Below are 25,958 nucleotides of genomic sequence, written 5' to 3' on the forward strand. Positions count from 1 at the left end.
GCCGTTAGTTCTCTGTGTGCTTATTTTTTTTTTAATTTTTGACGAGTTTTTGCATACTTTCACCGAGGAGGTAGCTCCTTGCTTCTACTGTGACATATTTGCGGCGGCAGAGGTGTTCTGTATATTCGAAAGAGACGTCCTTTCCTGGAATTTGGATTTAAATCCTTTCTATCTCCAAAATACTGCTCATCGATACGAACAGTGGCGTATATTTACCAATCCAAGCTATACCGCCATGCTCTGCGTTTCTGGAAACGTGAAGAAGATAAATAAATCAAATCTTTGTTTAAAATCAACTTTGCAGCGTACTGAATTCCTTCAAACACGACTGAATTCCGTTGGCATTTTACAAATACGTAGATTAAAACCACTGCAATGTATTAACATTTACATAATTAAAATTATTATACAATCCACGGCTAACAATACAATTGCACATTATTGCACAGTAACTTGAGTAAGTCACTATGTCCGCGTGGCACGGTGCGCCGTAGAATTCATGTCAGCGTTACGTTTTTTCAGGTACCGCTACGAGACCAGGTCTGTCACAAGAGACTATCGGTTGGATCTTTATTCCAACCTGTTGCCTGTGCGTTATTGTTGCCGTTACTAACACAACCAAGTCTGGCACGATCTTACATCTAATGTTACTACTAGCATAAAACCAGTGAGATGTCATCCGTTTGTGTTGTATCATGCTTTTGCTGTTGGATGTTGTTGAACGGCTTCCTTTCGTGTTTGGAACACTCGTTAGTAGTTCGGAACAATAATATTGGCTCACTTAGCTGACTTGTTCCTTCATATACACGATGTAACAACTAACGTCATTTTTGGTGACATAATGACTCGCATGTACATGTACATGTATGATGGAAACATCTATATTTCCTATTATACAGCTAGCCTTGGTTCAATCCGGATTTTGCTCCGCTTTTTCTAGCGTAGCGGATCTAAATCCGGATGGTACCCAGGCTATTATAAGGCGGGATAAAAGATGACCCCGGTAATTGTAGGGGGATATCAGTTACAAGTTGTGGCAAATTATATATGTCAATACTAAACACACGTCTAACAACTTTGGACGAGCACAAACTTGTCTCCCCTAATCATACCGGATTTAGAAATCGATTTGGCACAAACGACGACTTACTAGTATTTATTATGGATTCCCTGCTAAGCATATACCTCTCCAAAAACAAACGCCATTACTCATGTTTTGTCGATTTCAAAAAGGCATTTGACTCTGTTCGTTGAAAAAGTGTAAAAATAATATTTCCCGGGTCCAAAATTTACATTGTGAAAAGACTAGATAAAGATGATAAGCTTAAGATTTGTCCACGCGCGAATGTCTGTAGCGCGTTCTGTTTTTGGGTGCCAGATTATAAACAAAGCCTAGAAGTGCAAAGGACGTGCAATTTTGCAATTTCTACTGCAAGACTTTTATTCATTCGTAGAACTCATAAGTGATCATATCCGGTTTTGTTTGTTTCTCATCCTTTTAGCGATGTATCTGTTTCCAAACTAACTTGAAATGACATTACCTTGTACAGCAGTATTTTTTTACCATATATAACGTAAACTACGCAAGCACTGTTTGGGACACTGCACCAGAGCAGGATCTACAAAAACTGCAACAGTTGCAGCTTTTAAAAACCGACTGCGTCGAGTCACTTAGAATGACTTTAATTTGTGAAATGAAACTTGGATGTCGATACTGATAGTAATAAGATATGAATCGAAATAATGTTTGAATTCGGCCTTTGAATTTTGTATGAACTTGTATTGTATGCATTTATATTGTATTTCTGACTGATTATTCTAACTGAACCGAAGCATTAGACCCCTGACCCACCTCCCCTTGAACTCTTGAAAAGCGGCTCAGGCCGAAGAGGTGTACTGTTACATACTGTACTTTTTCAAGGTTAAATAAGGGTTAAAAAAGCAACTCCGTTGAAAAAGTGTAAAGCTATATTTTCAGGGTCAAAATTTACATTTTAAATACAACAGTGTCTACCCCATAAATTTTGAAGAGGCAACTAACAATATGCCCAAAATTCTATGGTAAGACGGCTGGAAATCTTTGTTCATCGATATGAGATTTTCGACATACTTCTCTTAGCGGAATTGTAGCACTCCGGCCTTACCTTAGGGTGTCCGACGGCTCAAGAAATCGTATAGAAACTGTAAATCCGGTCCAACAGCCTTGAGTATGGTTCGCAATGCATGGCGGTATAGCATCAGTTGTTTCGGCAGAACAATAGAAGTTCAACGGCGGCCATGTCTGTTCCCGTATAACAACAACATATAACATCACTATCTACGACTGCAACCATTTTAAAACATAAATACAAATATGTGATTATGCAGGTTCTATTAAGCATGTGTTGAAGCCACGAAGAAATCGCTATAATCTCCAACTTGACACTGCATCCGGTGTTGTGAAATTGGCGGGGAAACCTGGCGTCCCCACCGTCGCAAATGTTTCGGCTCGTAAGTCTGTAAAATTCATCAAAATTGAAAAAAAATAACTACCGAACACGGATATATAGTATCATGTGTAATCACTTCGCGTAACATACTCAGTAATTTTATCTTAGATTGAACCTAACTTGTCTGAAAGTTGTGATGGACTGTTAGTTGGTAACTGTTACTTTTAAAATCGGATGTTAGTAAACTGATGAGGAACATGAACGTTGTAGCAAAAAGGAAATCAACGACACAGATAAGTCAAAAGTGAAACAAAACTGAAAAAAGCAAACGTTATAACTAGAAACCAACGTAAATGAAAAACAGATTTTAAAAAATTATTCGGCGAACGCTGTTACCCAACACGGTCTTAACCTTGATCCTGACGATTTGAATCTGAAAATAAAAACAAGGATGACAAGCTTTTGCCTTACACTACCTAAATCTGAAATACATGTAGAAATTAAAGCTGTCTGATTTCGTTATATAAATCACCAAAGTCGTATAGACTACTACTGTAACACTCGGGTCTCGCGCCAAGCTGATATACTATAACGCATGACGGGATAGCGTCATTTTGCTTATGGTCGCCATCTTTACAGCGTCCCGGCCGGACAAGTATGAAAATAACTGTTGATACATCATTGCATTGTAAACAGGTTGGCCTGGGCACGTTGTGATTTGTGTTTACTGTTCAGGAGCCGGATATCAGCAAGACTAAACTTACGGTCTTTTATCGGTACCAAAAAAAAAAATTGTTATTCCAACGAGGCTATAACGTCCTGGCAAAAGGAAATCAGCGCTACAGAACAAAGTACGCAACAAAGTACGCGTACCAAGACTAGCAAAACTCGAAACGCAAACGGTATGATTAAGAAAACCCTAGCCTCAGCTTGCTTGAAATGTATATATTTCAAGGAAAATATGAGCAAATGGCAACGTACCCACAACACATTCGCAGGCATTGAATCTGAAATACCGAACATGGTTTTTATTTTTGCTACAACCGTAACACTCTAGCGTCATTATAATGCATGACGGGATAGCGTCGTTTTGTTTATGTCCGCCATATTTTTCTACCCCGGTTCTAGTACTAGCGTCCTGAGTACTAGCATGTATGAGAATAGGGGAATAGCCGTAAAGTCTAAGCCGCTCGCTAAGTCATTTATATAGCGTGAGGTTGACACACATCATTATGTTTTAATTTGAGGACGAACATTTTGTGTTCGTTGTCGAGGATCCGGTTGTCGTTATCAACCGGCCGTTATCAACTACGCTATCAATAGCACTGTCCATGCACAGCACAGCACTTACTCGTAATTGTCTTCTTCGGACATTTTTTTTTGTACCGTAGTATAACAGGCTTTTTATGTGTGTGTGTGTGTGTTCTACCGAGTTTCAAGACTATTATTACAGCACAAAGATGTCCATAGAAGACGCACTCGTGATTACGTCGATCACTCGACGTTTTTAGAATTTTGCTTCAAACCAGGCTAGGGGCGTTGTTTTGATTCCAGGCGGTTCAATCGAAAATTGGTTGCACCTGTAGTACAACTAAATGGTCCAATTCCCGTTTGTGTAAGTTCCTGTACGTCGGCCGTGAAGTTCCCGTACGGCGTCCGCGGACGGACATTATTTGTCACTGCTGGTGAATTTCCCGTACGCGAAATGTCGACTAAAATGGTCCAATTCCCGTTCGTGTAATATGGTGACATTCCCGTCCGTATATCGGCCCCAAAACACACGCGCGCACGGTCAGCCCTGAGTGGTGAAGTTCCCGTACGGGACTTAGTCTTTCTAGGTGGAGAGATTCCCGTAAGTGGGAAATTCTCCACCTCCGTGGTAGCCCTGAGTGGTGAAGTTCCCGTACGGGACTCGGTACTGCTAGGTGGAGAGATTCCCGTAAGCGGGAATTTCTCCCCCTCCGTGGCACAGTTCCCGCACGGGAAACTCTCCTATTCCCGTGACCTAGCTTAGCTCATGTTAGGGCAGTTAGGCCCAATTTCATATATCCAATGTGTAGTGTGTAATCCTTGATTTCATAATTGGACTGTGATGACTTAAAACAAAACATGTGATGGAACGTTTAAAAAATTGTTCTTTGTCTATGAAATTCATTCAGCAATCTATCAAATGCTTGAATGATGGGTCTTTGTCGACTTGATTAATAACAGTGATTGACATGAATCAAAAGCTAACCCCATCTATCAACTTACCCTGATTGAAAGATCTGTTACAGGATAACTAAGATCAAGGTCAGCATGGTACATGGTTTGTTGGCAAGAACTGAAACCGAGAACAGAATGAGAGAAAAATTATTAACAGTTAGTTTTAGAAAATTTTTTGAAAATCAATTACTTGATGTCAATTACAAATGTAACATTACTCCAATTAAGTAACATAACATCTATCAAGAATTCTTAGGAATGACAAAACAATAAAAAAAATAAAGAACTTTGTCCAGCTTACCTCCCATTCCCAGGCTTACAGACCACTTCTCCTCTGCCCGTTGCTAGGTAACCGTCCTTGGTGAATATCTCTATATGATGAGCACTACTGACGACTGCCAAACCTACAATCCCTGCATTGGTGTGTTCCCTACATGCTTTACAGCAGAGAAAGATTAAAACTCATAATTATTTACAACAAATTACACAACAAAAGTATGACATTTTCATGATTTTGGTAACGAAAAAAGCTTGTTATTCTTCATAGAAAATCGGTACATTTATTTATGGATTCACAGACAACGAACTTTGCATGTGATTACACTAGACTTAATTATGAAGATGATGACCTATTTACCGATGTGTACTTCACAGGAAGTGGGTGTGTCCGGGTCAGGTGGGTGTAAAACCAGTGGCTGGGGCGGATCTGTATGACTGGTGTTATCAGGGTCTTCATCTTTGCTGCAATCCTCACTGCTGAAAATTTAGATGAAAAACATTGACTTTCGTCATGTGTTGCTATGTAGAATTATAGAGATAAAGTTGATATCAGAATTCAGACATACCGAACACTGTGTCTAAAAGACTGCTGGTATAAAATAGGTTAAAACATCAAGAGGTATGATCCTGTCAATAACAGAAAATTTTGCACTATTGACAAGATCATCCATAAATTGTGAATGTGAATTTTTCCACTAATAACGGGGTTACCCTGACAATAGCCTCGTGCGTGTGTATTTATGACTTCCATAGAAATTATATCATTTTGCACGTCACCTTTGTGATCCGTTGCCCCCTTTCCACACGTAGCTCAAAACGCTGTTCAAGTCTACGGAGCTTCCAGCGACGTCCCACGTAGCTGTGCACGCGCAGTGAGCCATCGGTGCAAAAGGGTAACCAGGATGCAAAAGAAAACCAAAGAAAACTCAAAAATCTCCTTTCGCCTTCCTCGAAAATCCTGAAACTTCATTTTTCCATCATATCTGCTTGCTCCGCAGTGTAACCCGGAAGTGATATTTTGCCGCAAACTTAGGCTGTCGCAAAACACGCATTTTGCCGTATCAAAAATTCTTAACAGCTAGCAATTCTACCAACATTTAACAACGTCACTACATTTAAAAGATTATTTCCTAGATGTTGAATTAGTAACATTTTCCATTTATGGTTGTTTCTGTATCTTTTTATTATTTTACTCGATTTTACGACGTTGCCCAAAATAGGCAATAGTGCCGTGTGCACAGGTGTTCTTGCCCTGACCTTTTCTCCTTTGCCGGTTTAGTTCGTCCTGACTAGTTCTACTCTCTGCACCGTCCTGGAGCCATGGCGAAGGTCTGCCTGATCGTCATCGATGGGTGGGGTATCCTGGACAAGACTGAAGGTGTGTGGCAGTGTTTATCGATTCTGATCTACTGCTACTAGTATTTTTGTGTTCTCCATGTGGCGAAAAACTGCTTTTCGGTAACTGCAATTTTGCACGAGTGCTGCACTGTGGCGCTGTGAGGAGGGCGTGTTTCAAATGCTCATGCTTTGTGGCCAAGTAAAAATTCCTTTTTAAAGGCCCATACAGGAAAACCTATAATCTCTTGTATACTACGCGAAACTCTTGAATAATTTAGTACTTTCTCTTTATAGCAGCAGTACTAAATGTAAAGCCTTTCCATCCAATCCACCTAATTTAATTATTTATTAATATCACCAAGGAGGTTACATAACTTGGTGTTAAGTACTAGTTTAACATGAAGTGAAAGTAATTATGCTCAGCCAACATTTTTTTTCTTATCAAGCGGCAGTTAAGCACAGTTCTTCCTTTGATTGATATTCAAGTCTAGCACAGTAAACTCCCAGGTTCAACGACCTTTGTGCTATAATTATCTCTGCCATGCTGAATAGCACGTAGTCAGGAGGTCACCCTGTACTAATACTATGTAGGTTGGCAGGGGAAAGACCCTGCCAAAGTTAGGTGTGGCATACGGGTTCTGTGCCATGCCGAACTTCGGCAGAATCTCAGTATTCATGGTGAGATTTTTAATCCACACCAAGGGAGTAAATTATAATTATAAAATAATATTAATACTATTTTGGCTTGTCTGTCAGTGTCATTTCACAGTAACTGTGTGTAACTCTGTCCATCTGTCTGTCTGTTTAATACTGTAAATGCCTGTAATAAAATATTTTTATCCACCACTCTATAAATCCCCACCAGGAAATGCCATCCATAATGCTGTCACCCCCGTCATGGATGGGTTTGCTGCGACCCAGGACAAGGGGAAGTACCTGACTTTAGCTGCCCATGGTCTGAGTGTTGGGCTGCCTGATGGACTGATGGGGAACAGTGAGGTCGGCCATCTGAACATTGGAGCAGGCAGGGTGGTGTACCAGGTCAGACACCCCTTTTTCTTGTTTATAACAAAGTTATGACCAGGGGTGTACATTCTGAACTGCCATACCTGTACTGTATAATTTCCTTTGGGAAATATCAAATGTTAGATGTACCATGTAATTCTAATGTTGCCCAGAAGTGTTCGAGGCAGTTGACAGGCATTCACATTTCAGGCCACAAACTGTTTGCAGGGAGGACAATATATGACAACATGTACATGCCAAAGTGCTTGAACATTTAAACAAAGTTTTACATAGTACCATTAATGGTGTTGTTTTGTGCTTGGCTTTCAGGACATTGTTCGAATCAACCTGGCAATGGAGTCCAAGGCAGTGAATCAGAATGAGACACTGGTGAAAGCCTTTGAGAGAGCAAAGGCAGGGAATGGCAGGCTGCACTTTCTTGGATTGGTGAGTTTTATTCATAACTGTCTATTTGACATTAATTTGGTGATGCATGTTTGTGTCCTTGGTTCTGAACACCATCCATGCACAGATAGGCCTGTCCTTGGTGCTGATTTTCTGTTAGAAACAAGCAAACCTGTCATCTAATGGAACTCCATGATGTTTGATTGAAGTAGATAATTTGTTAGAAAACCTAACATGTCCAAAACAGGTGCTCCCTCATAGTACAGTGTTCCTTTGTAGGGCTATGACTGTAATTGATCAGGTATTCCCTCCCCCCCCCCCCCAGGTGAGTGATGGAGGAGTCCACTCCCACATTAAACACCTGTTTGGTCTGCTGGAGGCTGCCAAGGAACACAACGTCCCCAACTCTTACATCCAGTTCTTCAGCGATGGCAGAGATACCAGCCCTACAAGTGGAGGTGACCTGGCATGGAAACAGTCTTAGGCCCCCTTTCCACTAGACGGCTATCATTAAGGGACCAAAATCAGATTTGCATGACCCTTGATTTTCTAATTGGAATATGATGCATGATGAGAAAGTATGATTTAAAAGATGTGAACAAAATGTGAACAAAAAGTTGCTCTTTGTCCATGAAGTTCATTGAGCAATCAGTCAAATGTTGTGGTTGCAGCCTCTATAGGAAAAAAGGTGTTAGTAATCAGACCACTAAGTACAAATCTCTAGGATTCCTCCATCTAAATCTGTGGAGGAGGTGTTGATATTGTGTGTGAGGTACTGATAGTGCAGTAAAACATGGCAAAAGAACAGTGTGCTTAATGACTTATATGTTTTTCTAAGTTCTAATAACAGATATTTTACTCCCTACACAGTTGGTTTTGTAAAGCAGGTTCTGGAGAAGCTGGAGGAGTTGAAGTATGGGAAGCTGGGTACCGTGGTGGGGAGGTACTATGCCATGGACAGGGACAAGCGCTGGGAACGCATCCAGCTGGCACACGAGGGTCTGGTACAGGGGATCGGCGAGAAGGCCACCAAGGACACCGTCCTGGATGTAAGTTATAATCCTCATCACATCTTAACCTTCTTACTACTAAGTTGCCTTTTTGCTACAAAGTTTGTATTGGATGGAGAGGGTTGACGTCACCTTTTGGTGGGAGGCAAGGCAACTAGTGGTAGTATGTGTGCAGACAAGTTTGATAATAGAAAGTTGGTGTCACCCTTCTTTAAAGCTTAGTTCAAAGGAAAAATCAGAAAAATTCCAGCACATATGTATCCCTTGTTTTATATTATAGGTGGTGAAGGCTCGTTACGAGGCTGGGGAGACAGACGAGTTCTTGAAGCCAATAGTTCTAGATGACGATGCTCGTGTCCAAGGTGTGTGTGAATTTGTAATAAACTGTTTACAAACTGTACCTGCTTATTTCCGCTTACAGTAAGAACATTGCTATAGAGCATTTTCGATGTTGGAGTGTGACATCACCTGAAAAAGCTCTATGAAATAAATGTGTTTCTTTGCTTCACCACAGATAACGACACCCTGGTGTTTATTGACTTCCGTGCTGACCGCATGAGGCAGATCGTGGAGACATTCGGCATCAAGCCACCCTTTGACGTGTCTGTCATCCCCAAGGACATAGTAAGACTTTTTTTCAAGATTAGCAACTAACAATATTACAAGTAACAGAAATAAAATCATATCAAATATTCTGCAACATTTCATACAATATGGAAGGAGAAATACAACTTTATACCTCTTATTTTCTCTATGAAACAGGGAGTCTACAGTTTAACCAAGTACAAGGAGGACTTTCCCTTCCCTGCGTTGTTCCCTCCTCAACGTATGGACAACGTGTTAGCCGAGTGGCTGGCCAAGAAGAACACCCCACAGTACCACTGCGCAGGTTGGTGGCCGGTCAAGTGGACGTTTTTGTTACTTATTAGTAAAATGAAAATCATTCACTTGATTCATTGAGAAATCATTGAGCTCTCACTGAAAAACAGTTGAGAGATCTGTCAAATTCCTGGGCACTCAACTGGTCACATATGTGGAATCCCCACTTAAGTACTGAATTTTATGATTGCTTGTAATAATATGCCAATTATGAAATCTGTATGAAGATGGTACAACAACACTGTTGAAAATTGACAGTTTTCTAGAAAGCCATGCATTTGCCTAAGATTAGCATTGATATATCAAGTATCAGTAGTACTACTGTGATATTTCACATCAATTTAACTTTCCCCTGCAGAGACAGAGAAGTATGCCCATGTGACCTTCTTCTTCAACGGAGGACAGGAGGTACAGTTTGACAAGGAGGAGCGATGCCTCGTGCCCTCCCCCAAGGTCGCGACCTATGACCTTCAGCCTGAGATGAGTTGCGCTGGGGTAGCAGATAAGGCAAGTGGTCATCTTGATTATTTTCTACCTGCATCCTTTTATCATTAAAAATCAGTCCAATGTAGAAGCTCAGGATTCTTTATAACTATGAAAATCAGTCCAATTATTAAACAGGAGCTCAGGATTCTCTGTCATGATTGCCATGAAACCAGTCAGCCTCCAGCACCATGGTTGACAGAAACAGCAGTAGGGAATATTGCTTGTTGGTGATAGAATTATTCAAAACCTACCCTGTTGTCTTTTACAGATGGTAGAAACCATTGCAGGTGGAAAGTACCCATTCGTGATGTGTAACTTTGCCCCTCCTGACATGGTAGGACACACGGGGAAGTATGAGCCGGCTGTTAAAGCCTGCACAGCCACAGGTAAGATGGGCTGAAAATACCAAGTTTGTTTCTTAAAGCTTGATTCAGTCTTCATAAGGTCACACAAATCTCTTGGTTCCCGGAATCGGCTGCTTCATTTTTTTCTGGCATGTACATGTACCATTCACGTTCTGAATCAGCCCCCCAAATATATTGGCACCAAAAAAAGTCCCCGTCTTACAGTTTTTCCTTTTTCATTCTGAGATTTTTTATTAAGTTCAACATTCATAGATTAATTCTGAGCCTAGTACTTTAAGACTTTGGTGGCATTTTAGGGGTATTACAGGATACCTATCGCTTTTTTTCCTTTTGGCTATGAACCTATTATTCATTGTTCTTTGTTATTTATATTGTCACTACAGATGTAGCCATTGGACGCATTGACAAAGCATGTCAGGAGCACGGTTACGTCCTGCTGGTCACTGCAGACCATGGAAACGCTGAACAGATGTACGACGAGAACGGAAAGCCGTTCACCGCACACACCTGCAATAGAGGTCAGTAGGAATGGTTTTAGAGCTGCAAAACTGAAGAGTTTAATGGTATAATTCCAAGTTCATGTCCACTAGAGTGGGGACATTGTAAATCAAAATAGGGGTGGAATACATTCATAGATGTGCATTTTGTACAGCATTTCTTACATTATGTCAATTTATTATTTTTTTGGTCATGTGGACCCTACTAGTGCTACTAGTATTTATCAGTAGTATCAGTAGGGTAAAAGTAAAATATTTTAATAAATGCTGCAATTAAAGTTGCACACATCAGAATTGTGGATACTGTAGATCTTGCCTGGTAGTATTTAAAGTCCTTTTCTTTTCAAAACTGTACCTACATTTAGTGTTGTTTATCCTGTTCTAGTGCCATTTGCCATGTCTGGTGGTACAGCAGAATTTAAGAAGCCTGAGCACAATGCAGCCATATGTGATGTGGCACCAACTGTACTGGACCTGATGGGACTGGACATCCCAGCTGAGATGACCGGTCAATCACTACTCAAGAAGTAACTCATCCAGGGAAATATGTTAACATAATCGTAAGGCAACACCAATACAGTTCCTTGGTTCTCACACATTTTAAGGTGAAAATATAGCAAGCTGACGTCAGAAAAGCAGAGGGCAGAGATGAAAACAAAACCCTCAAGCTGTTTTTCCAGTTCAGCATATTTTTCAGCAGTCCGAGAACCAGAATTAAATTGGTGTGGCCTAAATTAAGTTTCCCAAGTATTTTAGATAAAAAGAGGATTTATATCTATTGAAAGCTATAGAATCTTGAATAAATGATTGTTAAACTATACGAACAGGCATGGTGCTTCACCCCAGTACATGTATGTAACATTGAGACAGCTAAGCTCTTTGTAAGTAGCAACCACTGTAAGAGAGGAACTGTAAAATGTGTGCTGGCACTTCAGTGACTAGAATTGAAGATCAAAATGTTGTTCACATTTGTATAAAATACAACTGGAATGGTATACTGAACAACTCACTACAGTTTGTTTTTGTATATGTTTGTGCAAAATGTGACTTTGAAACGTAAAGATCTTTGTGATGTTTTGACATCTAAGAGCAGAAGTTGTACGAAGAAGGTATGCTTTTATTGCAGTTTGTAACCATTGCTGTGTACCTGTTACTATTGGAGTGTTAGTTTTGCAGAGCCAAAAAAATAGAAGTTGGTAGAAAAATGGTCTTGTATTCCTTTCAAACCAGACAAGTATGTATGACTATATCAGGAAGACTGTGTGTGCGTGCATATGTGTGAAACAGTGCCTGCCATACATCCTGAGTACTGATATTTTTGTATGACTGGAAGGGTCAGAAAAGCAGATGGATAATAAGTGACGCTATCATCTTTGATTAACTGACAGAAGACTCCTAAAAGTGGTAAAATATTTTGCAAATAGTTTTTCCACGGACTTTCAACATAAATACATCATGGAATTCTTGAGTTATAGTTTCTATAACATTACACACACACAACCAAAATTAATAGCTCACGACACAATATGAAGGGTTTCAAAGGATTGATTTACTACCAAAAAGGCTTGATGATACAAATACCCAAAATCAACACAAACATGTACATGTATCTTCTACATAACTGTACAGACAGGATTAAGATGGGAACATGGAGAGCATATTACCTGGAATGGTAACTTTCTGACAGACATGTAAAAACTAAGCATACACTAGAGCAATGTTACATTTGCAAATATCAGTACAGCGCTCATTTCAGCAGGAAACATCAAGTCCTTTATGTATTGTGTAAAGTTTTAGTTTTTCTAACTTATTTACCTTCAACTTGGCTGACGCTATTTTTGACTCACAACTACCAAGATGCAATAAGAGATTTAGTTCTGGAGTAATACTCTTGTTAGAAGTAAAAACACCTCTCCCTTATGAAGCTCTGGATAAATTGTATATTTCCAATGGATTGCCAACTGTTTGGGCCTCCCAAAACACAAATTTGTCTAAAGATCATTCTTCTTCTGGACCTGTGACTGATTTTACACATAGATAGATGCAAGCTACATTGTACTTCAAGGGACACGACAGGTGACTTACTTTGTGGCTTTGACTTGTGGACTACATTATACCGTTATTTCAAGTTAGTCACACATGTACAGCTCACATATACCACTACTACAACACATTGTAGTAAACAAAATACCCTCCCCCCATAGACATATACATTGTGGGATAGTATTTTTCTGAAGGGTAATATAGTACTGCCTGCATACGTCTCTCCATATAGTATAGACATGATCAGTTCCAATAAATGTATAACCTTAACAATCTAGAATTTAGTGACGATCCCTAGTTCTTGTCCTCCTTCTTATCGCTGTCTGTTGTTTCCTGCTGTTGTTGCTGCTGGTCCTGTTGCTGTCCACCTTCTTTCTCAGCTGCCATCTATGTAGACAATTATATATTACAGGTCAGCATAGAACACAAAACTACATAAAATATACTTCTAACGATAAGCATTTTGCTATTGTGAGCAAGATGAACTCAAACTTGGACCAATGAAACCATCACAATTTTGCCATGCACTACCACGGACCCCTGTCACAGATCTGGGGGTGCAAGTTCATAGGTAAGGTTTTCTAACTACAAGTTTCTCTTTGATAAGAATGTAAGCACTAGTATTGATGATCTCGAGTAGAAGGCCTTACATAAGCAATTGTGCTTTTTGCCTGATACTGGTTAAATATATGTGAATAAATAAACCACTAGTACTATTGCCCCACCTTTTTGTAGGCCATTTCGAAGAGTTTGAGTGAGGCCTGCTGCATCTGTGAGGACGCCTGTCTGATGTCATCTGCTGCCACCTCGTCTTTCCTGGCCAGCAGGTCACGAACCCTGGAGATCTCCTCCTTCAACTTGTCACACTGTGGGAGTGACAAAGGTTGGTTATTTCTTGTACATGTATCATTGATTTCTTTTGACAAATGAATTCCTTCAACTCAGAAATCATTACAAAACAGTTTTACTGCTAGACGTTCTAGGAGACTATGTGGCAAAATATGAATGTAAGAGCTCCATGTAAAAGTGATAGTTCATAGTGAACTGACCTCATCCTGTGGCAGCTGGTCCTTGAACTCCTCCATCTTGGATTCTGTGTCGTGGATGATGTTCTCAGCTTGGTTCACAGCCTCCACTTCTTCCTAGAGTGCGATGGGGGAGTAAGACAACGATTAGGTTTAGGAAGCATGTATATACAACAGATTCAGAAATTTCCTTGCCCACCAATACAGGGTTATTATAGCACATGGGTAACTGTGTGAAGGTGTCTTGCTCAGATAAATCCTTAAGTCCACACGGTGTTTGCATCGGGTGACGAAAAATAGCCATCATTGCAGGACACTCCACACAGAGGCTAACAACATCACTCAAGTAACTCATATTTTCTTTAAATAAGATAGAATCAGTTATTACAAAATGTAAAAGATGATTTTTGGCTGGTGTAATTCTGAAACTCACATTAACCTTTTCCCTGCTGCCTATCCCATTAACAAATCGCTCACCTTAACAGCTACATCAGTATCATATGAAAGGTTGAATGACAGACAGTAACATCTTAAACCATCTAAACAAGCTGGAGATCAAATCTATGGACACAACACTGACCTTCTTCTTCTTGTCCTCTTCAGCAAACTTCTCTGCCTGTTTGACCATGTTCTCAATGTCATCCTTACTCAAACCTCCACTGGACTGGATCACGACTGGTACAGGATACAAACAAATTGATTAGATTTCTTTGTCATTAGTAAGCTGGTTACAACACGAATACTTTGAAACATTGACCAGCCATGTTGACTCTGTGACTCCTGTGGTATCAGTTGGTTCTGTCAGAGGACGCGTTTCTTTTCCTTTTTTCGTCATCTTTTCATTTTTTTTTGCCTGCCCACTCCACTATTTTGTTGGAAAAATGTGGCTACAAAGGCACTGAATTGCTATGGTTGCATGACCTTTCTTGACAGGAAGATAAGATACAGGTGAAGCTAAAATGTATCTTGTATTTTCAAGACATAAAACTGGATGAAATCTGTGAATAACTTACTCTGCTGCTCCTTGCCAGTTCCCTTGTCTCGTGCAGACACATTCACGATACCGTTGGCGTCAATGTCAAAGGTCACCTCGATCTGTGGGACCCCCCGTGGTGCGGGCGGGATCCCGACCAGCTGGAACTGACCCAACAGCTTGTTGTTGGCGGCCATCTCTCGCTCTCCCTGGTACACCTTGATCTCCACCTGTGTCTGTCCATCTGCAGCTGTGGAGAAAACCTGCAGGGAAAAGTTACATTATTCATAGTTATTCATATTTGTGAAAGGACTGAAGTAACAGGTGACTATCACCCTTTCAAGATATCAAACCAGAGACCAGATTGTGCAGTTTGAACCACTCATACTGGGATGAACCCCTTGGTTCTTGGATACTTAATGGTGCAAATATAGAAAGCAGATGTCATAATAGCAGAGGCCAGGGAGAGAAACTTAATTCACTCTATAAAACCAAGTGCACTAAGGCCTTAACTTGGCCAGTTTGTTGCAGTGTAAAACCAGGATGGTGTACACAACTGGTAACCATCCAACGATGCACATCACTGCATTTCTCTAGCATTGCATCGACCAACAGTACCACAGGAGGTAAGCTGGAGATACCGCAAATGCACCATCTGCATAATTTTCTTTCCAAAAGTTATACTGTACTTTGTATTTATGCATTTATCTGTCAGTGGTAGCCGCTACCAGCCTTGTTGCTGCCTGGTTGCCACTTGTCATGCACTGTTGCATTTAAATAAACAAACAAACAAACAAACAAACCATGGAGTTCAACCACAAATGCTGTTACACTACAAAAATTACTATCTTGGAGAAGGGACAGACTATAGACTTGGTCCTACCTGTCCCTTTTTGGTAGGGATGGTGGTGTTCCTGTTGATGAGTTTGGTGAAGACTCCTCCCAGTGTCTCGATGCCGAGGGACAGAGGTGTGACGTCCAGGAGCAGAACGTCTGTCACGTCTCCGGCCAACACTCCGCCCTGGATCGCCGCACCGATGGCCACGGCTTCATCTGGGTTCACAGCCTTACTGGGCGTCCTGCCAAACACCTCCTGCACTGTGGACTGGACCTGGGCAGGGGAAAAGGGTTTCCTTCTTTTAATATTTAAAAAATATCAAATCTTTCATTTAATCTTTAGTAGACTATTCTAATATTGCAATATAATATTTTATCTGTATGAACTACAATGTTTGGACAAGGAGTCAGTGTGAATGTTACCAAAATGATTCAAACAAATCATCAAAACAAGAGAAAAAGTCAGGACATGTCATGCTCAGATAAATCCTTAAGTCCACACGATGTTGGCAAGTACATCAGGTGACGAAAAATAGCCATCATTGCATGACATACCTCTAAGCTAACCATAGGTCAGAGTTCAAGGTTCAATCACCAACCTTTGGCATCCGGGTCATGCCTCCCACCAGGAGGACGTCCCCAATGTCGGACTTATTAACCTCTGCATCCTGGATGGCCTTGACGCACGGCTGTACCGTGCGCTTGATGATGTCACCGACCAGGTTCTCAAACTGGGCACGGGTCAACTTCATGTTCATGTGCTTGGGACCGGACTGGTCCATTGTCAAGTAGGGGAGGTTGATGTCCGTCTGTCGAAAAATGATTTCTTGACTGTTACTGGCCATACATACATGTGTACAATCCCTAGCAGAGCAGCTAGCAAGCTACATATGGATGAGAAAAAACTCACAACAGAGAATATAAATAAATCTTCCAACTTACAATGCATAGTACATAGCTCTTCAGTACAATTGTTACTTGCTTACTTTGATAATGGTCCAATGTACAGTTTGTTGCAGTGTAAAACCAGGATAGTGTACACAACAGGTAACCATCCAACGATGCACGTCACTGCATTTCTCTAGCATTGCATCGACCAACAGTACCACAGGAGGTAAGCTGGAGATACCGCAAATGCATCATTGGATTTTTGTTTCCAAAGGGCTAAGGAAATGAAGATGAGTTTTAACCCACCTGTAGGGAAGATGACAGCTCAATCTTGGCCTTCTCAGCTGCCTCTCTCAGCCTCTGCAGGGCCATGTTGTCTTTGGTCAGGTCAATGCCTTGCTGCATGGAAGAATGACAGACAAAAACATGTCACAAGTTGTGCCAAATGTGGCAAGATACTACATAGCATGGCAGAATTCACCCTGTCAGATAAGTGTCCTATAACAGAACATACAGAAGCTGCACTGCAGACACACACACAGACAAACCAACAAAATTATCACAAATTGAATGTTAACGATCCTTTGCAAATGGATGTCCAGATCAGAAATTTGCAAACAATCAAAAATTGCCATTTTGGACGAATCACTGTACTGCCCTAAAACCTTGTCTAGTATTATTACCTCTCTCTTGAACTCCTTGACCAGGTAGTTGAGCAGTGTGTTGTCAAAGTCCTCTCCTCCCAGCAGGGTGTCTCCGTTAGTAGACTTCACCTCAAACACGCCCTTCTGCACCTCCAGGATGGAGATATCGAAGGTTCCACCTCCCAGGTCATACACGGCAATGCTGGGTACAGGGGGAGTGGTGTCAATGAATTTGTATGGGTTTTAGAATCACCTTTATTCTGTTGTACATAATACAATGGAAGATCATGTTTGCAGCGTTATGATTCCATAAAAAGACAAGAAAAGGAGAGAAAAAGTGAGAACTGTCATGCTCAGATAAATCCTTTAGTCCACACGATGTTGGCAAGTACATCAGGTGACGAAAAATAGCCATCATTGCATGACACATCTCTAGTTCTACTGCTACTACAGGTCAAAGTTTAACCTAAATTAAATCATTACCTCTTTAAATTTTCTGATTTGGTACAAATTGCCTTTTTCAAGGCTACTGGGGCCTACTAGGAATTCAAACCCTTTAACCTTTAGCTTCTACTTAATCAACAACTCTAACCACAAGGCCACCTTGCCACATTCTGATATGCTATATTCATTGCTTACATTTTGTCCTCTGTCTTGTCCATGCCATAAGCCAGAGCAGCTGCAGTTGGTTCGTTGATAACTCTCAGGACATTCAAGCCTGCGATCTGTCCAGCATCCTTGGTTGCCTACAGTACAGGAAACACATGTCACTTTCGCATAGAATCCTGAATTGAGTGTATATGTTATATATTAAAAGAAAATGGGTTTATTTATATGTTTAAACACTGACAATTGAACATGTGCCAGCAAATTACATGAGGTAGCCAAATAGCCAGCAGTTGTAGTGGCTGCTCACACTCAGTCACAGTGACACACACAAAAAACAATTAACCTTTGTTAATGAGTTGCCCCTACCTGTCTCTGTGAATCATTGAAGTAGGCTGGCACAGTAATTACAGCATTCTTCACTGAGGTACCCAAGTAGCTCTCTGAAAAAAAAAAAAAACAAAGCCATGAGTTAGTTACATTGATAATTTCAACTGTTAACAGATATCATTTATCATTTGATAATAACCAAAAGTCAATAACACTGGACATAAGACAAAACCAAAGTTTTCCTTACCAGCAGTTTCTTTCATCTTCATGAGTGTGAAAGCTCCAATCTGACTGGGTGAGTACATCTTGCCATGTGCCTGGACCCAGGCATCCCCATTTGATGCCTTCACGATCTCAAACGACACTGTCTTCCTATGGAACAAACATATTGGTTTATTTTAGACAACATTTGCTTAAATCTGGGCTCAAATACTTTCCTGTTACTAGCAACATAGTTCAAGTTGTCAGAACTTCTGGGATTTGGAAAAACCTTTGGTAAACATGTGTAAGTAAGTTCTTTACGGATGGAAATTCTAAACAAAGAAACCAAAAGTGAAAACTCACTGGTCCTTCTGTGTCTCCTTGTCCTCATACTTGCGTCCGATCAGTCGCTTGGTTGCGTAAAATGTTGCTTTTGGGTTGGTGACTGCCTGACGCTTGGCGGGCATGCCCACAAGTCTTTCTCCCTCAGGTGTGAAAGCGACGACAGATGGAGTTGTCCGGGAGCCCTCTGCGTTTTCCAGGACCTTGGCAGCCTTTCCCTCCATCACAGCAACACAGGAGTTTGTCGTGCCCAAGTCGATGCCAATCACTGCCCCTTTTACACCGTCTGAGCTGTAAGAACAAGTCAAGAAATTAACATGCATTAAGATGTACGAAGAAAGAGATAAGAAATTAACATGCATTAAGTTGTACAAAGTAAGAGACCAAATATTTTAGACTTCAGCATTCAGGCTTTCATAACCTTCAAAGTTTACCCCACTTCCTGTGTCTGACTGTTTGATCTGTCATTCCAGGCTCATCATTCTGCCTGTCCCATCAACCTATTACATTTGTGTATTCTGTAGATTTACAACCCACAATTCAGCCTCCCAAAACAACAGGGTACAAGTAAACAGTCAGTTCAGCATAATCTTAGACTTACGCATGTCTCTTGGACTGTGTTGTGATGGAGTCTGACAGCACTCTGGTCCATGGTACCTGGAAATACAACAGCCAATCAGAACAGCTGACATCAATCAACTGACCAATCAGATTCCTTATTGCCGACCACACCCATGCCCAAACCAGTCTCTCATCTCTCAAGAGACCTTTCTTTTTTGTCCATCATGAAATGCTCCAAAACTGACATAAAAGACATCCTTATTAGGGACCGGTCAGCTGTGCATTTATATAATACATCAGATATCCCTAAATTAGGTTTATCCCGTGAGGGCAAGATGTAACTTTTCTTACTTTTTGGATTGAGAAAAAAAAATGTTCATGTAGTTAATAGTATTACTAATCAACAAGAGTTATGCAAGTTCCAGGATCAGCAGGACTTGGGAACATACATGTGGTAGGGGCATATAAAACATACATGTGACAAGACAGTGATTGTTACAATACTAGGACTAATTCAAATACTGGTGATTGTAACAATATCTATTACTGCTGGCTCAAACTTGAATTTGATAGTCCTATAACCTTCTTTCATGAATATAACTATAAGTGGTGAAGAAATTTCTAGAATTCGTCCTCTTCAGTTTGAAAGGAGCACACGTGAAGTAGGGTGAGTCATGTGGGTGATTTGCAAATTTTAGATCCACGAACTAGCCAGAAGCGGTTTGCTGCCCTTTATTATGCAACGCTTGGGTCTCCTTACATCAGACTGTAACAAATGCAGTTTTAGGGGATTTCTCCCACAATTGAACCACAACAAAAATCTTCTACAAGAATAGTGTTCTGAGATATATGTGGAACAGAGGAAAACCCGGTATTACGTCGGTGCACCAGGGTGTGATCGCTAGGGGCCTTTTTCAAGGACAAACTGACACACATGGCCAAGGTGACGCTTTGGCGCATTTCGGCGATGAACTCCATTTAACATGATTTCTTTACACGCTTATAAAATAATGGCATTTGTTCTAAGGTCTGACACACAACCCCTTGGTATTTAGGATCTAAATCCTAGATTTAAGTCACTGCCCCCATCCAAATCTGAGTCGGGATGCATGTGCTCACAACACGCAAAGAAAGGATACAGGGTAAGCCTCAACATAAGCTTTTCTCATGATAATCATACAACTACAAGGAAATACAGTAACAGTCAATCGAAGTAGGAATACTTGGTACGTAATGAAGATACAGAAAATATCACACAAACGCTGCTGCACGAGCACGTGTTTTTGTGACAAAAAATTAAGCCGGTCTGATTTTTGACCTGTGTCTGCGTAGAGGCGTGCACCCATGTGCTACTCACCCTTTTCGTGGCGTGCGAAAACCCTCTGTTCTGCAGTAAAAGTGTCCAGTTCTTAGACTGGTGCGTTAGCTGAGTCGCTGTAAATCTTGCTGCAGACAACATGTTGGTTCACTGGTCTGCTTTTCTCCGGAGAAAATGTGGAAAAGTCTAGAAACTCTTCGCACTGCGCACAAAATGTCTTCCACGTGAGTGATGTAACGGCGGATTGCGCATGCGTACTTTCCTTTTAAGGCATTAAGGTTAAAGGTTAGAATAATCGCATCATAACAAGCAGTTTCGCAATTTTTGCATGAATCTTCGGAAATTCCTCACTCTAAAGCAAGAAAATAAATAACAGGTGCTATAGTAACTATAATTTATAGTAATTGTCCTCTTAAATTTCACCACTAAACTAAATGTTTTCTAATTGATTCCATGCTCATCGCTTGGATGTTATCATCATTACGTCATTACTGCTCAGCTGTGTTTGTGAGTTCGTGTGTTGGTCAGTGGATGTGTTCAATGGTATGTATTTTGCTTTGGAAGATTTTCTCCTCGTCTATTCCCATTAAAAGGTCCCCGGTAGTATCTGTATTAGTTGTTTGCCCTTGTAAACACAAGGTATCAAGTCAATTTTTATCAAATAAATAACAGTACTTGAGTTCTGCATTATGGATTTTGATATAATGTGAATTTTACCCACCCCACCAGATGCCAGTAAAAAGTCAAATCACCCAAGGATATTATATCTGTATAATGTCCTTGAATCACAATATCATTCCAGGTACATGTAGGTCAACAAAAGCCATGGCATCTGTAGTCTTCCGCCCCTACCCCATCTACCAATGGAAGGCATCCTACTACCAAGACTCCTTGCGGAAGTGGGTCTACAATGGAACATTAACTGTCACTGCTGAGGCAATCGTTTTCCATGACGACCCATCCAACACTGTCATCACCATCCATTTTGAGGACATCACAGCAGTAAAGCGGCGTACCTCGATGCTCGTGTTCAGTGCTGTTACCATAGCAACGCCAGATGAAATACACTGGTTCTCCTCCCTGGCAAACCCAATGTCTGTCTACAAAACCCTCGAACACTTCTGGAGGGAAAGGCTCATACCGATAAAAAGGTCGCACAGTAAGGAAATTGCACAAAGCAGTGAAGTGACGTCCAAACTCGGGCAAGAGATGCTCAGTCTCATGTACGACTCGTACGACACTCTCGGGGCAGCGGCAGACGAGCTTCTCCACCAAGGCGAGCAGCTGGACGATGTCTACAGAACCGTGAGCGACATCAATCAGGACCTAGACGTGGCGGAAACGGTCATCAGCGGGCTGGAGTCCTGGATGGGACGGTGGAAAGCACCCGGCAAAAAGTCTCGGAAGTTTGCCCAAGACAAGGAGTTAGACTGGAAGGCTACTTTTGTTGAGTACAGCATTCTGTATGCAAAGAAAGAGAAAGATCACTACTTGCCAGGATCACTAACTGTGTCTAAAGAAAGTCTGGACATTAAAGACTCAAAGATGAAGCTACTCCAGTCTTATAGCTTAAGAGAAGTTTCTTCCATAGTGGCTTCGTCACCCTGGCGGGCAACCATTAGGAAGAACATGATTGGCCAACCCGATGTTGTGTATCATATCTCGTCTGCTAAAATGCCCCTCATCCTACAAGCATTGGACCATGTGATTGGTCCAAAGATTGAGTATGAAGAGCCAGAGGAGCTGGTCACATGGGAGGGGTCACGTAAAACTGCCGCACGCACACCTACAGCAACAGGTAAACAGTAACTTCCATTGATTGCTACTGAATTTCTTCGTATGATCAGCAAAGAAGAGAGGTTGAAATGTGCCATGTATCCTTCTTTTACCTTTAAGTGGCATGTGCCTTTTGATTACAGAGTTATGAGTGTCACTGTGTTTGCAACTACGAAGCCAAGATAGCATTTTGTGGCTAGTATATGTTCCATATTCATGATAGTTTGTTTCAGACATTAGCAAAATAGAAATTGTTTCCAGAATAAAACAATTGATTAATGATGTCAATTTTTACATAATAAGCTGAGATCTTACTTGTTTTTATTTGTTCCTCCTTCCTTCCTTTCTTTCAGTCCCAAGCACAGATGACCTTCCCCTGTCCAGCATTCTGGAGAAAGAACAGCTGACCATGTCTGGACCAATCACGCAGAGCCAGGGACAGAGAACTGCCCAATCAGAGGAGAGCGTGGTTTCTGAGGCTGAAGCCAAAGAGATCACCAATGTCCTGTCTAGTCTGAAACTTCTGGCAATGGAAACACAAAGTCAAATCGACCTGCAGAAGGAAAAGATAGAGTCTCTTGGTGATGAAGTGGACAGAACCACTGGTAGGGTAAACAAAGATACAAAAAGAATGAAGAAATTAATGTAATCCTCCATATAAATCTATAATGCAGATATGTTTTTCAGCATTACTATAAACACACAGCTGTATACACAGTGTTCCCCAACCAGATGTAAGATAGGCCAGTCTTAGTTTTGTTTTTGCAACATTTAATATGTCTTTCTATTAGTGCCCCTATTTAATTACTCTTCATCTGCTAAAGAGTTTAAAAGGTGCACTTCTAGAAAGATGTAGCAAAAATATTAAACACTGACAGAGACTGACCTCTATTCTTACATCTGCCCCAGCAATACTTCAGTAAAACTACAAAGTAAGCTGCATTGCAAGTAGTGATTTATGTATACTGTAACATAGATGTAGATGGTTTGCATAAGGGAACATAACTTAAAGGTTGCCATAGTTGTCATAGTTCTGTAAATATGTTGAAGATTTATATATAAATACTACATAAGTCTGTATTATATATGACAAAAAATGTATTGTTGTGAAATGTAACACCAACAGCAAGTGTGTCTGAAATAAACACTGAAAAGACTGAAAAGCTTGCCTAAGGTCTGCCAGGTACTTAAATGGTTGGGGACATTTATATCACCTGTTATGGCTCCCCCTCCATTGTGTTCAATGGTAAATTCAAATATGAAATGAGCTATGATTATATAATCAAATAAAGATATATATAGTGCCATGAAATCAGTATTAATCCTCAGGTCCTTAGCATGATTATGATAACATTATGATGAAATATGGCCAAAGATAAGAAAGGAAAAGTTTGCCCATACATGTACTGGTAGGGAATAAATAATCTTAATAAAGTGGCTTTGATCAGTTGTTATTGACATACATATTAATGCAATAGATTCAGTATTAAGTCGACCAAGGCAAAAAAATGGGTAGCAGTTAGCTAAAGCTAAGTCTTACATTTATTTATATTGCAATATTCTGATTGCAATATACTTGCGTGGTGATTTCTAAAACTCTGCCGTATTTCTGCTCATGAGGTGTAGCCAAAATGTTGACCTTGTAAACTGACGTCGCCACCTTGTCAATAACCTGACTTTGGAGGCTTTCTGAACACTGCCCACACAGCCATATTACTGCATCTCAGGGCCCCTTACACGAGGCGTCGCCAAAAAGGTTGACCTTGTAGACTGACGTCGCCACCTTGTCAATAACCTGACTTTGGAGTACCGTGGCCGACAAGTACAAAATTTTACACCGCAACTTTTGGTGTTTTACACCGCAACTTTTGGTGTTTTACACTGCAACTTTGGGTGTTTTACACTGCAACTTTGGGTGTTTTACACTGCAACTTTGGGTGTTTTACACTACAACTTTTGCTGTGTTTTACACTGCAACTTTTGCTGTGTTTTACACTGCAACTTTTGGTGTTTTACACTGCAACTTTTGCTGTGTTTTACACTGCAACGTTTGCTGTGTTTTACACTGCAACTTTTGCTGTGTGGAAAACTTACACCCCTCCCCTTTTATGATGGACGGTCCCCCTGTCAGGTCAAAGGTGACAACGATGGCATGCAAACTACGTCGACTGAGTTATCCTTTTCGTGCATAAGTTTTTTAGAGGAAAAGCTTGGCTACGTTGTGACGTTAGTTTTTTTCTAAAGGCCTTTGAGTCACGTGACATTTTCTAGCTAGAGAATTCGGACTCGCAAGGTCGCTAATAATTTGATGAGTAAATATTGGGCCTATGGGAGTCAAATGTGGCACCACTTGGTACTATGAAGCAATAAAGACTTATTTTCAATTCAGAAGTGTTGACTCTTGACTCAGGTAAGTTATCGATCATTAGGGAACAATACGAGCGATCGCCATGACGTCACCGTAGGCAAAAAGTGGGTGCCAGTTGGCTGATTTGCCTACCAAGAATTTGCATATGTCTTCAAATAATTTGCATGCGTATAATGTAAACAAAAACAGCGATCGCTCGTATACAAATGTAGAATAATATTGTATACAATATTTATAGTTAATAAGACATCTAATCAATGTTAATTAGTCAATCACTAATTTATAAACTGTCATCATGGAGGCAATACAGTGTTGTGTAAGTATAGTAAAGTTAGAACACAAAGAAGAACAGACAGAATTATAAATCATTAATTTATTCACAGCTTGATCCCATTCTGTTGATGTCTCACACTCAGTCACAGCACGACACTTAACAACTGTTAGGCCGCCGCCATCTTTGTCACCTTTGACCTGACAGGGGGACCGTCCATTATAAAAGGGGAAGGGTGTAAGTTTTCCACACAGCAAAAGTTGCAGTATAAAACACAGCAAAAGTTGCAGTGTAAAACACCAAAAGTCGCAGTGTAAAACACCAAAAGTTGCAGTGTAAAACACCAAAAGTTGCGGTGTAAAACACCAAAAGTTGCGGTGTAAAATTTTGTTCTTGTCGGCCACGGTACAGAAGATATATGAGCAATGGGAAACGTGCATTTTCTGACCAACGGAGAGGCTCCAAAGTGCATTTTTCTGACCAATGAGCATGCCAGGATTCTTCTCAATCGACCAATCGCAGGCTAGAATTTTTCGCACAGGTGGTTGGAAGTTATAAAGCCGGCGCGCGAGGATGGTTGCGTCATTAGTCGATTTTCAACTGCTGCTATAGCGCGAAGAGAAGACGGTCGCTCTTCATCGACACGGCGGTCTGCAAGCCGAAATGTGGGGGAAATGGCGGTGTCGGAACCCTTGTACTCAGGTTTTAACTTCGTGGCATCGTTTTACTGATTTTAACGATTGGATTGTCGTATCGTTTTACTGATTTTAACCATTTGAATGTCTTTTGTTGTAAAAGGTCTGTCTTTTATGGTATTATTTTGATGTGTCAAGTTGGCAGGTGTGGGTTGGTGGGTGATCGTGGACAGTATCCTGTC

At 40.8% G+C, this 25,958-nt stretch overlaps 4 protein-coding genes across 6 annotated transcripts in view; 2 read left to right on the forward strand and 2 right to left on the reverse strand.

The window, feature by feature from the left end:
* LOC109478519 overlaps positions 1 to 5,945 on the reverse strand; it is a 10,470-nt gene extending 4,525 nt beyond the window's left edge. For 2 of the 3 annotated variants that reach the window (XM_019780119.1, XM_019780121.1), the window contains exons 1-4: positions 5,691 to 5,944; positions 5,272 to 5,390; positions 4,936 to 5,071; positions 4,683 to 4,752 (exon numbers count right to left, since the gene is read on the reverse strand). In XM_019780119.1, the coding sequence (XP_019635678.1) occupies positions 4,683 to 4,752; positions 4,936 to 5,071; positions 5,272 to 5,390; positions 5,691 to 5,794 (429 nt within the window). In that variant the 5' untranslated portion in view covers positions 5,795 to 5,944. Of the gene's footprint in view, positions 1 to 4,682; positions 4,753 to 4,935; positions 5,072 to 5,271; positions 5,391 to 5,690 lie in introns of all 3 variants that reach the window. The other variant, XM_019780122.1, reaches the window with a different exon arrangement.
* Positions 5,946 to 6,153: 208 nt separating this feature from the next.
* Positions 6,154 to 12,097, forward strand: LOC109478518 (2,3-bisphosphoglycerate-independent phosphoglycerate mutase-like). The gene is made up of 12 exons (XM_019780118.1): positions 6,154 to 6,291; positions 7,117 to 7,292; positions 7,587 to 7,703; positions 7,987 to 8,119; positions 8,532 to 8,710; positions 8,952 to 9,033; positions 9,186 to 9,295; positions 9,434 to 9,560; positions 9,909 to 10,057; positions 10,305 to 10,422; positions 10,785 to 10,919; positions 11,284 to 12,097. Exons 1-12 carry the CDS (start codon positions 6,234 to 6,236, stop codon positions 11,427 to 11,429), a joined length of 1,530 nt encoding a protein of 509 aa, XP_019635677.1. The 5' UTR covers positions 6,154 to 6,233; the 3' UTR covers positions 11,430 to 12,097.
* A 330-nt stretch (positions 12,098 to 12,427) lies between these two features.
* LOC109478517 (stress-70 protein, mitochondrial-like) lies at positions 12,428 to 20,932 on the reverse strand. The gene is made up of 15 exons (XM_019780117.1): positions 20,706 to 20,932; positions 19,389 to 19,444; positions 18,809 to 19,078; positions 18,492 to 18,616; positions 18,284 to 18,357; positions 17,948 to 18,054; positions 17,348 to 17,510; positions 16,971 to 17,063; positions 16,376 to 16,585; positions 15,823 to 16,050; positions 14,980 to 15,202; positions 14,547 to 14,641; positions 13,991 to 14,083; positions 13,667 to 13,807; positions 12,428 to 13,328 (listed from the first exon to the last, which is right to left on the reverse strand). Exons 1-15 carry the CDS (start codon positions 20,805 to 20,807, stop codon positions 13,236 to 13,238), a joined length of 2,073 nt encoding a protein of 690 aa, XP_019635676.1. The 5' UTR covers positions 20,808 to 20,932; the 3' UTR covers positions 12,428 to 13,235.
* Positions 20,933 to 21,135: 203 nt separating this feature from the next.
* On the forward strand, positions 21,136 to 23,605 carry LOC109478604 (synaptosomal-associated protein 47-like). The gene is made up of 3 exons (XM_019780275.1): positions 21,136 to 21,209; positions 21,469 to 22,464; positions 22,796 to 23,605. The coding sequence occupies exons 2-3, from the start codon at positions 21,492 to 21,494 to the stop codon at positions 23,089 to 23,091; spliced, it is 1,269 nt and encodes a 422-aa protein (XP_019635834.1). The 5' UTR covers positions 21,136 to 21,209; positions 21,469 to 21,491; the 3' UTR covers positions 23,092 to 23,605.
* Positions 23,606 to 25,958: the final 2,353 nt, after the last annotated feature.

The sequence above is a fragment of the Branchiostoma belcheri genome, unplaced genomic scaffold (assembly GCF_001625305.1).
Source record: "Branchiostoma belcheri isolate BF01 breed outbred unplaced genomic scaffold, Haploidv18h27 scaffold44, whole genome shotgun sequence".
Classification (NCBI taxonomy): Eukaryota; Metazoa; Chordata; class Leptocardii; order Amphioxiformes; family Branchiostomatidae; genus Branchiostoma; species Branchiostoma belcheri.